The sequence below is a fragment of the Hemiscyllium ocellatum genome, chromosome 5 (genome assembly GCF_020745735.1).
Source record: "Hemiscyllium ocellatum isolate sHemOce1 chromosome 5, sHemOce1.pat.X.cur, whole genome shotgun sequence".
Lineage (NCBI taxonomy): Eukaryota > Metazoa > Chordata > Chondrichthyes > Orectolobiformes > Hemiscylliidae > Hemiscyllium > Hemiscyllium ocellatum.
The window spans coordinates 25,482,964-25,495,401 of NC_083405.1; the positions used below are offsets into that span (position 1 = coordinate 25,482,964).

At 40.3% G+C, this 12,438-nt stretch overlaps 1 protein-coding gene across 2 annotated transcripts in view; it reads right to left on the reverse strand.

Moving 5' to 3' along the window:
- Nucleotides 1-12,438, reverse strand: part of osbpl3b (oxysterol binding protein-like 3b) — a 222,673-nt gene that overhangs the window by 119,688 nt on the left and 90,547 nt on the right. For both annotated transcript variants that reach the window (XM_060824591.1, XM_060824590.1), the window contains exons 6-9: nt 12,210-12,380; nt 2,871-3,003; nt 716-819; nt 463-555 (exon numbers count right to left, since the gene is read on the reverse strand). In XM_060824591.1, the coding sequence (XP_060680574.1) occupies nt 463-555; nt 716-819; nt 2,871-3,003; nt 12,210-12,380 (501 nt within the window). The remainder of the gene's footprint in view (nt 1-462; nt 556-715; nt 820-2,870; nt 3,004-12,209; nt 12,381-12,438) is intronic.

Here is a 12,438-nt window from a genome sequence, read left to right on the forward strand (position 1 = left end):
CTCGTTGTTGTAGTATGGGGTTCTCTGTTCAGATAGGCACAGGCCAGACCACAAGGTGTTTCTTCACACAACATCCATGAAGATTGTGCAGTTGGTTTCTCTGTCCTAATCTACTCTAGACCCAAACTTCTAGCAGAGTCTCTCATCACAGAGCACACTGTTACATCACAGCATACTGTGGACATATCAACATATTCCTTAAAACATGTCACTACACTTATAAGAAAGGGCAATTGTATAAGTGGGGGTTAATGAGTTAAAAGGTGAATGTAATTAATACAGAGGCATACAAACATATTAATTGACAAATGAACTTGCTTTGACAGTTAATCACGACCAATTTTGTTCCCAAGATTGATAATGGCAAGGTAGATGGTGACTAGAACTACTGTACAAGAAGTTATGACATTGGCATTATAAACTAATACTAAAAGTATAAACGTCACTTTAATGGTGCACTACCTGTAGTGTTGATTTAGCATCTTTCCCAAAACTCTTGGTGCGCCACCTTCTCTGAACAGGTTTTTCCTTTTTGGGACTTTCAAAAACATATCCCTTTTACAAAGGAGAAAGAAAATGAAAATGACATTTCATTACAAAACAACTCTTAAATGCAAGAGCACTTATTTGAGACCCTAATTCACACTTTGCATTCAAAAGCAGTGTTTATTTGTTTCTGGGTCACTAGGTGATCAAAATTACCTAACCGACATACCTGAATAGCATTTATAACTGGTGCTGAGTATGTCCTATGAATAACTTCCATATTTTGTAAAAGCTGCGTTAACTCTGTTAAATTTGAATGACACTGAGAAAGATCTAGAAGAAAAGAAATTCAAAAAGTGAGCATTAAAAAAAATTACACATTCCAGATTCTCGAGATCTCTGTGCAGGGGCCTAAACCTTTTGCAATTACATCAATGACTTACTTGAGGGGCACAAAGGCATAGTATCCAAATTCACAGACACCACTAAGATAAGCTGGAAAGAACAGTGTGAATACACAGGGAGCTGCACACAGATACAGATAGGTTGGGAGAGTGAATAAAAATCTGACAGATGGAGTACAATGTGTGAAAATGAGAAGTTGTTCACTCTGGCACGCAGAATGAAAAAGCAGAGTGTTATTTAATGGATAACTACAGAATTCCAAGATGCAGAGGGATTTAGGCATTTTAATGATGAGCCACAAAATGTTAGTATGCTGGCACAGCACTTACTCAAGAAACCCATTGTTATAAGAGGAATTAAACAGAAAAGCAAAGGATGTTACATTTCAATTACCACAAGGCATGCTGTGACCACATTGAATTGTGTGCACACTTTTGGATGTACTTAAGGAATAACGTAAATGCATTGGGAGGTAGATCAGACGAGATTTACTAGATCAATACAGTGAATAAGCAGGTTTTTCTATTAAGGAAAGATTGGACAGGCTGGGCTTGATCTCACCCGGAGTTTAGTAGAGTGAGGGTTGATTTGATTCAAGTTTAAAGATTCTCAATGGTCTTAACAAGTTAGATCTGGAAAGGACATTTCACCTTGTGGGTCAGTCCCAAACTGGGGGACTGCATTTTAAAATTAGCAGCTGCACTCTGAGGACAGATGAGCCGAAATTCTCTCTCCAAGGTTTTGCAAATTTGGAATCACTCCCTCAGAAGGTGGTGCAACAGGATCATTGAATATTACTCAGACAGGTATGGATAGATTCTTGTTAGACAAGGGTAATCAAGAATTAACCAATCACATCTAAGTAAATGGCAACGTGAAATTTAAAAACAGATTATCCGATAACTTACTGAATAGCTAGATGGAAAGGCTAGATGGTCTAGGTCCACTCCAATTTCATGTGTGTGTATGCTTGTGGAGAAAGTTTTGCATCCTGTTCAAAGGTGAAAGACCCCAGATATTCTGGGAATCAGACAACCAATTGGTCCATAGCATTAGTCCTATCCAACAAGAGTTATTACCCAATTAGAAATTGGCAGTTCTAGCATTTGACAGTGCCACAGAAGAAGTTGTGGCTACTACTGCTACAACATCCCCAGGATTCCTATCTGGAAGGCAACCAAGGTATTTATGAGGAGGTATTGCAAGTAAGGCCAAACGATGGCTTGCAGCAGCCACACCGCCAATTGTGCACACATTAGTACAGATCAAGAGATCCTATCCCCGGCTAATAAGCTGCCTGCAGAGATAAGTCAGCAAACTCTCAACCCATCTTGAGCCAAGATACTTGAACGTTAGGTGGAAAGAGACCTTAAGTGCCCATACTTGACCACTTAAGGCCAGATCTCACCTGACAACAGGGCTGGAATGTCAAGCTTGCCCCTTCTCGAACAAACCTCAATTTTGGTGAAAAATGGGAAGGTGAAGCAGTTCTGGTATATCACCATTTCACCTTGTACTTGGGGGTTCCCTTCCCACTTACAGGATCTGAAGGTTCCACCCACAATGCAAAAGCTGCTCGGACACATTTCAATCTGTATTCAAAAGTCACTGCAGTGTTCCTGAGGTAATAACCTCCAATGGTTCCGAAGAAGGCTCACTGGGCCTGAAACGTTAACTCTGCTTTCTTTCCACAGATGCTGCCAGACCTGAGTTTTTCCAGCAATTGCCATATTTGTTTGATTTCCATAGTTCTTTGGAATTTTTAACAAGATTAGAATGCACTCCACTGCTACCAGCACAATTTGCATATGTGGCTATGCACATTAATTTTACGAGGGGGAGAAAGGGGTATTGGGGGGTGTGGGAGGGGGTTTATAGTGAGGAAAAAGAAATTAAGGGCAATTTAAATGAAAGTCATTAACCAATTCATTCTTCATAGGTTTTTGGTCAATTTTTCTATTCCATCGAAATGGTTTTACCTTTTGAACATTTATCTATATCTTCAGAATTTTGCAACCATGCTGCCACCTTAGACTGGCTGTTGGGATAAGCCAGGGGAAAACCCGGACTGGTGTGGAATGACATCTGCTTAGTTAGGCTGCCTCTCTGCAACTGGGAAAAGAAAATCAAAGTTCATTACTGCTTTGAAAATGAAGATAGTGATTTCTTTTGTATTAATATAGTATAGCAATTAGATTTCAAAAAAGATAAACTCTGTGCAAACCATTTGCCTTCAAGGGTAACTGCATAATATGAAAGCTCAAACTTTTAAAAAAAAAGGACATTAAAGCACATCAGGTTTGACAGAAGCAAAACGCACTCTTAATAAAGCAGCGATTCAACATTGTTCATAACTGTCTCTTTTTGCAAATGAAAATTAGCTTGGAAACACACATTTGGTGCACAGTTGTCAGAGGTTTTGATTCAATTTGATTTTCAGTATTTCTGACACTTCCTGGGCTTGGCCAATAGCTTGAACAGGAGCTACTATGCATTATTCTCCTTTAACCTCTCATTCTTGGCACACTACATTCCTTCGCAATGTTTTACTGTGGAACTACTGAAATCCGAAGCTCATTCGATGGATAACTATATCGCATGTAAATTTTTACATTAGCATGCAAAGTGCTGCTGCCAACATGCATCTTTTTTCTACTTTTACTTTTCAGCTTTCATTCTTAATTTTCCCATATTTTCTTATAAAACTGACAAAATAGTCACTTTTTCCAAATTTAACAATTTAAAAAAATTGTCGTACTCTTTCCATCTGGAAGAAACAATGCATTGCTATGTCGAAATAGAATGAAAAAATATTCAATAATCTGGGCCCAAAACTCAACCAACTACTTTATCACCATCAGGTAGTGCCCTTTGCTCCACAACTGCGCTTTGGTTCCTTTCCAATTACACTGGCATTTTCTCACCTTCCACCATCCTTCTCTCCTTTCTCTCCAAGTACCATATCAAGTTGCTCACTAACAAACACTCAATGATCAGTCTTTCAAATTCTACTGGGCAATTTCATATCTTCTATAATTTCAACCTCCATCTCAACTTGTCACACTGTCTATCCTGAGAGTTTATCATCTTCTGCACTCCCAGAATCTTGCCTTCCAAACAAGCAATGCCACCCAGATTCACAGCCAACCCTGTGACCTTGTGAAACATGTTCATTTTATATTAGTCACAGAAAAGGTCATTCCTCATCATTTCCTCAGTGTTAACTTTGCTTGATAAATCCTGTGAAGTGCTTGGGATGTGTGTTCCAACATAAAAAAAGTGTACAAACACAGATGTTAGGTGATGGCTAGATACAGGCAAGAATGCATCTTCCTTCAAGATATGTGCTGGAGAAACTGAGTACATCAAGAAGTGCTGCATTTTCAAGGTTCATAGATTAGTATACATACAGAAAAGAAGCAAGGTAGGGACAGAAGTCAGCCATCTTCAAGATAACAACAAGAGGTAACTCTTTGTTATAACCTGGTGGAGGAAGAGCACAACAAGGAAAAGAGGATTCCTTTTTGGTGCGTGTGCGAGAGAGAGAGAGAGAGAGAGAGAGAGATGTCACAGATGGTGCATAAGTTAAGGTAAAAAATTCAACAACAGAACCTACGGTAGATTAGAGATAACTATGCAGACAATGGAAAAGAAATAAATTGTTGCATCCCTAGTAACTGCTGTACGCTTGATGCAAAAAAATGTCATACAACAGCAGTGAAATGGAACACACTGCATCAATCTGCCCACTAAGACCTGTTGCAGCAGATCACTCATTTCTCCACACAACATCCCAATTTGCTACTGAAATGATTGATCAAACTAAGCATCTCATCATAAACCTTTCTAATCATTATCCAAGTGTATCAACTCTTAATCCCTTATAATGAAACAATTACATTGAAATAGATGGAACCCAACCATTCTTCACATACATTTGGTCACTTATTAAATATTTAGTAAATTACAATGTAAATTACCGTCAACTTGCAGAAGATAATAACAGATGTTACCCTTGTGTTACATTGTGACGAATGAGGAAATCAAATCAATAATTTAATACAGGCAGAAAATTATTTGCCTCCTTCATTTCCATCTCCGCCATTTCCTTCATCGATCCTTCAAATCATACAAACGGACAAACAAGGAGCAGTGACAGACCGTATGGTCCCTCAATCTGCATTACAAGATTATGATAGGTCTGACTACAACCTCCCATGCAGTTTCCTGCCTACCTCTGATAACCTTTCACCCCTTGCTTACCAAGAATCTATCAGTATCTGCTTCAAAAATAGTCAAAGACTCTAACAATATCTGCTTTAAAAAAAAATCAAATTTTCAGGAAGAGTTCCTATTGCTCCTATTGTCATATTTGTTTTGAACATGCAACACTTGTTTTTGAAAAGTGCCACCCCATTTCTAGATTCTTATAGAAGAGGAAACATCCTCTCCATATCCAATCAAGAACTCCCCCTCATAATATTTGAGATAGGTCTACTCTTCTTACATATAATTCACCTTAAATTTTATACATATTTTTAAAAAGTTGCGAAGTTCTAAACACATCACATCAAAATGATTAGCAAACAGTGATATTAAAATATCCAAGGCTTGTTTTACTCTAAGATCAGCTATCAGTGGCAATTGTATGGAGCTGTTTATTACTATAACAACAGATGAATTCCAACACAAAACAAATGCACATTTTGCATAAGATGTAGAGAAAAGGCACAAATGAAGGCCAAAGGATTTAATTTTCTTTGCTTATATTCATTTATGGTGTTTGTGTAAATGATGGCGGACTGCCTTCTTAAACCATTGTACACATCTGGTTTAAGAGCACCAACAACACTGTAGAAGAGTGAGTTCCAAGCTTCAGGTCAAAGCAAACAGGAACAGCAACATATTTCCAATTAGGACAGTGTGTGGTTTGAAGGAGACACAGTTCTCATATCTGTAACCTTCGCCCTTTCAGGTGACACAAGGTCACAAACTTAGATGAAGACAGTGATGACATGATAGCAACACTGAAATACTGAACAAGGCAAAAGGAAGTTGCAAACAGCTATAAGAAGGTTCAGATTAGGGGGAAAAATATCTGACAGATGGAGCATTATGTGGAAAAATGCAAAATTTTTATTTTGGGAGAAAAATAAAAAGGCAGAATATTATTTAAATTGAGAATGCACAAAATGCTAGTATGCAGATGCAGAATGTAATCAAGAAAGCTAATTCCTTTTTAATGGACAGGAATTGAACATAAGGTGAGAATGTAATTCTTCAGTTGGACGGGGAATTGGGAAGACTACATCTCAAATATTGTGTGTAGTTTTGGTCTCCTTACTCAAGGGTGTGAAAGCACTGGAGGCAGTTCAGAGGAATGTTCCTTGATGGATGCCTGGAATGAGGAGTTTGTTAACCTTCAGCCTGAACAAAGATTAAATAGGCTAGGTTTGTTTCCAATGAGGTTTAAAAGAGTGAGGAGTGATCTGATTAAAGTGTATAAGTTCCTGAATGTGTCAGTCCAAATTAAGGGATCCCAATTTAATGATACACAGTAGGCTGTTAATGACTGAGATAAGGAAATATTTCCTCATCCAGAGAGTGGTGAGGCTGTGGAATTCTCTGCCATAGAAAGCAGTTGAGGTCAAATCATTACATATTTTTAAGGAGGAATTGGATATAGTAGTCAGAGTGTCAATAGAGACATTCAGCAAGGCAACAGACCCTTTGTCCAATTCGTCCAAGCTGACCAGATATTCTAAATTATTCTAGTCCTATTTGCCAGCATTTGGCCCATATCCCTTCAAACCCTTCCTAACCATATACCCATCCAGATGCCTTTCAAATGTTGCAATTGTACCAGCCTCCACCACTTCCTCTGGCAGCTCATTCCATACACATACCATCCTCTGCATGAAAAGGATGACACTTTGATACCTTTTAAATCTTTCCCATCTCACCTTAAACCTGCGCTCTCTAGTTTTGGACTCCCTCACCTGGGGAGAAAATCTTGTCTATTTATCCTATCCATGCTCATGATTTTATAAACTGGTATATGGTCCTTCTTTAGCCTCCAACACTCCAGGGAAAATAGCCCGATTCTATTCAACATCTCCCTACAACTCAAACTCTCTAACCCTGGCAACATCTTTGTAAATCTTTTCTGAACACTTTCAAGTTTCATGATATCCTTCCAAAGCAGGGAGTCCAGAATTGAATGCAGCATTCCAAATGTTGCCTAACCAATGTCCTGTACAGCTGCAACACGACCTCACAACTTCTATACTTAATGCCAAGGAATGTGGTGCTGGAACAGCACAGCCAGTCAGGCAGCATCTGAGGAGCAGGAGAGTCGATGTTTCGAGCATAAGCTCTTCATCAGGAATGAGGATGGGGGCCCAAGGGCCTCTTGGAAGCCTCTTCCAAAGATGTCCACTTTGCAACAATTCTCCTCCTCCCTCTACAAGGATCTCAGTGAATCGCTCTCTCTCACTGCACCCCTAGGTCATCTCCTCTGCCCTGAAACTCTTCAGCCACGTCCTGAAGCAGACCCACTATTACAGCCATCTCTCCTTCCCGAGCACCTGCCTCCCTTGGCCCTTGGCGCCCCCCCCCATTCCTGATGAAGAGCTTATGCTCGAGACATCAACTCTCCTGCTCCTCAGATGCTGCCTTACCAGCTGAGCTTTTCCAGCACCACACCTTTTGACTCTGATCTCCAGCATCTACAGTTATCACTTTCTCCAATACTCAATGCATTGATCAATAAAGGCAAGCATACCAAATACATTCTTCATTATCCTATGAATCTGCTACTCCAAAGTCTCTTTGTTCAGCAACACTCCCCAGCACCTTCCCTTTAGTGTTTAGGCCTACCCTGATCCACTTTGCAGCACCTCATATTTATCTAAATTAAAGTCCATCTGCCACTCCTCAGCCCACTAACCAACTGATTAGGATCCTGTTGCACTCTGAAGTAATCTTCTTTGCTATTCACTACACCTCATCTGCAAATTCAGTAACCATACCTGCTATGTTCACATTCAAGTTGTTTACATAAATGACAAAAAGCAACAGACCTATACTAATCCTTATGATACACCACTGGTCACAGGCCTCAGTCTGAAAAGTAACCCTCTATCACCACACTCTGTCTTTTACCTTCAAGCCATTTCTGTATCCAAATGGCTAGTTCTCTCTGTATACCACGTAATCCAACCTTGCCAATCAATCTACCATGAGTGACCTTGTTGAATGTCTTACTGAAGTCCCCATAGATCATGTCCACCACTCTGCCCTCATCAATCCTCTTCATTACTTCTTCAAAACAAAAACCTCAATCAAGATACAAATTTCTCACACAAAAGCTATGGTGACTATCCGTAATCAGTCCTTGCCTTTCCAAAAACAATTAAGACCTGTTCCTCAGGATTCCCTCCAACATCTTGCTCACCACCGACGTCAGCCTCACCGGTCTGTAGTTCACTGGCTTTTCCTTACCATCTTTCTTAAGTAGTGGCATCACATTAGCCAATTTCCAGTATTCCGGCACCTTGCTTGTTGCTATCTCAGCAAGAGGCCCAGGAATCGCTTGCCTGACAGTTCTAGGGCACACCTGATCAAGTCTCAGGGATTTATCCACCTTTATGCAATTTAAGCCATCCAGCACCTCCTCCTCTGTAATATGGGCATGCTTCAAGACGTCGCTATTTAACTTTCCCAAATTTTATATTTACCCATATCCTTCACCACAGTAAAAACTGATGCAAAATACTCGTTTAGTTCCAACCACAGATGGCCTTGCTGATCTTTAAAGGGTCCTATTCTCTTGATGGTTACCTTTTTGTCCTTCACGTATTTGTAGAATCCCTTTGGATTCTCCTCAACTCTGATTGCCAAAGCTATCTCATGTCCCCTTTTTGCCCTCCTGATTTCCCTCTGAAGTATACTCCTACAGCCTTTACTCTCTTGCAGGGGTTCACTCAAATTCTGCTGTCTGTACCTGACATACGCTTCCTTTTTTTCTTGACCAAAACTTCAATTCCTCTAGTCATACTGTATTTGGACTCTCATCACATTTCTGATGGCTTCCCATTTTCCAGCCACCCATTACTTGCGAACATCTGCCCCCAGTGAACTTTGGAAAGTTCTTGCCTAATACATTTAGAGCTAGAGGGATTAAAGGGGATGGGGAGAAAGTAGACACAGGACACAGCCAAGATCGTACCGAATGGTGAAGCAGACTTAAAAAGGCTTCCTCCTGCTCTATTTTCAATTTTCTGTTTTAAAATTAAGTGTTGCACTTTGTGAACAGAGAGGAGAAGAACATATTTTAGTGTTGTGAGTTTTTGAAACTCTACCTCAGAAGGTGGTGGAGGGTGTGCCATTGAATATTTTTAAGACAGAGGTGGATGGATTATTGTTAGGCAGAGGAACCAATGTATATCAATGGTAAATGAGAATATGGAATTTTAAAAACACAAACAGCCTTGACCTGATACAATGATAGAAAAGACTCAACAGGCCAAATGCTCTCTGTCTCCTCCTATTTCTGCGTATAGATTTGAAAGCTGCTTCTGAAAGTAGATATGGAGCACAATGCTGCCACTGTGCCTCAGTGGTGATGGAAATGAGCAGTGAATGCAGATGGGCCCCATCAAGCATACCACTGTGCTTTAGATGGTGCCAAGTTTCTCGAGTATTGTTGAAGCTGTAATCATTCAGGCAAATGGAGAGTATTCCACCACACCCTTAATTTATGCTTTATAATAGTGAACAGGCTTTTGGGAGTCACGAGTTAAGTTACTCACAGCAGAATTCTCAACCTCTAACTTGCTGTTGTAACCACAATATTTATATGGTTGGCCCAGTTCAGCTTCCAGTAAATTGGAAGCCCTACAATGTTGATAGTGGGGGATGATAGTGCAGTTGAACTTGAAGGCAGATTGTTAGATTCTCAATTCCTGGAGTTCAATATCGTCTGGCATTTATGTGATACCACCTGCATCCACTAATCGGCATTCACCCGTGCAAGCCTGAAAGTTGCCCAAGTGTATCCACATGGGGGCACGAATAGTTTCAAGACCCGAGATGGTCTGAATAGTGCTGAACGTTCTGCAATCATCAGCGAACATCCACACTTCTGAAGAAGTGATGAAGAGACGATCATTGATAAAGTAATTGAAAAGAGGAAACAATCTAGTACATTACCCAGAGAAATTCCTGTAGCTATATCCTGCAACTGAGCTGATGGATTTCCAACAATCTTCCTTTCTTCTCCTCAATACTATACTTGGTCAAATTGTGCCCTCATATCAAGGATAGTTTTCCTCCCTCTCACTTATCCTTTTTTCCATGTTTGAGCCGAGAGTGTTGAGAGGTTGGGAGTCAAATACTGGAGCAGAATGCAAACTAGACATCAGTGTACAGGATGTTGTTGACTAAGTGCCATATGACAGCACTATCAATGGCATTTTTCATAAATTTCCAGATGATCAAGAATAAACAATTACGCGTAACTGGTCAGACTTGATTTTTGTAGACAGGACATACCTGGATAAATTCCCAGATTGTTGGGTGGATACAAGTGTCATAACCACACTGGGATATTTCACAAAGGGCACCACTAGTTCTGGAGAACTATTGCTGGGATGTCATTACGGCCCAATATCTTGACGTATCTACTGCATTCACCCATTGTTTGATACCCATATGGAGTGACTCAAACTCACTCAAGGCTGGCAAGTGATGGTAGGAGCCTCATGAGAAGGCAGACATGAATGATCTATTGGGCTGAAGATGGTTGAAGATGCAAATTGACATAAAATAGAGTTTTCCCTCCTGTTAGTTCTCTTACTATAAGACCATATAACATAGGAGAAAGTGAGGACTGTAGACGTTGGAGAGTCAGAGTCGAAAAGGGTGGCACTGGAATAGCACAGCAGGTCAGGCAACATCCAAGGAGCAGGAGAGTCTATGTTTCGGGCATAAGCCCTTCATCAGTAATATGGAGAGGGAAGAGGGATTGAGAGATAAATTTGGGGGTACAGGTTGGGCTTGGGGGGTGGGGGGGTGGGGGGGGGGGAAGGTAGCTGGGAAGGGCTCCTTGACAAAGCCACGCTGACTCAGCCCGATTGTACCATACACTTTACCAAGTACTCTGCATCTCATCCCTAATAATGGACTCTAAAATCTCACCAACAATCAAGATCGGGCTAACCAAACTATACTTTCCCATCTTCTGCCTCATCCCTTCTTAAATGCGGGCTGTTACATTAGCCATTTTCCAGTCCACTGCAACCCTTCCTGAAAGTTACCACCAATGCCTCCACACTATCTTCAGCTATAACCATCAAAACCCTGGGGTGTAGCCCATCTGCTCCATGTTATTTATCCACCCTCAGACCTTTCAGCTTCCCCTGCACTTTCTCCTTAGTCCTGGCCACTGCACTCATGTTTGACCCCAACTCCTGAACTCATACTTGCTGCAGTTGGAATTTGGCGGATACATCATTCAGGGCTTAATCAGTGATCATGCTTCTGAGTCACTCAAGGACAATTTATATTTAAGGCCCGGATTCAGAGTGCATTCTGCACACTTGCTATCTTAGTGTTTCTTCTCAATTGTGCGCAACATAGACGAGGATTTATTCAGTAACTGAACAAGTGTGGTAAATCGGAATCAGATGGATGTTTGTTTACAGTATACAATAAAATCAATAATTGTAAAAATTAACGTATTTGCAGTTTCAGTAAGCCAAACACGGAGGAAATCATTCCTCCTGTGCGGGATCAAACTCTGGGAGTTATCAGGGACTTTCAAAGGGACATTGCAGTAAATATCTAAGTCTGTGGTGACAGGAAGCCACTCAAATATTAGGTAAAGGCCAGATAGCATATAAAGGACCACATATCCAACTGGGACAACACAACTATAATAAGGCAAGCCAAACAGAGGACAGCCTGCGAATTCCTAGAAGCTTGGCACACATCCACAAGGCCAAACTGCGTCATAGCATAAAACAGCAAGGCCTTAACATTGAACCTAGGACTTTGGAATTTGTACAACCAAATGTAAATTTACAACCAAGGAGCAAAACTTTTGATTCTAGCTGCATGGTTAAGTTCAGTCAATTCTCAGCTAATCCGTTGAATGGAACACCAAGTGAAAAGGAATGAAAATAATTAGATTATAACAATTTCAAAATCACTCACAGGATCCAACAAAAAGTCACATACAGTATTTTCTCATGAAACTCTAGATTAAATTTCCACTTCTTACATTTGAGAAAAACAAATTTTAATTATTAGATTACCTTTCTAAAAGAAGGGGAGTCCATAGTGCTGGGTGGGGAGTCTGCAGTAGATGAGATTGTGAAGTAGTGATTAGACATATCATGTGGGAACTTGGCAATTTCATTTTGGCGGTACAGTCTGTGATGACGTAACTTTGCTACCCAGTCATCAAAGGACTCTTGGAATTTCACCTAAAGACGCAAAATTTATTAAAAAGTGTGAGCCATCAGAATAAAAAAAAAGTAGCAA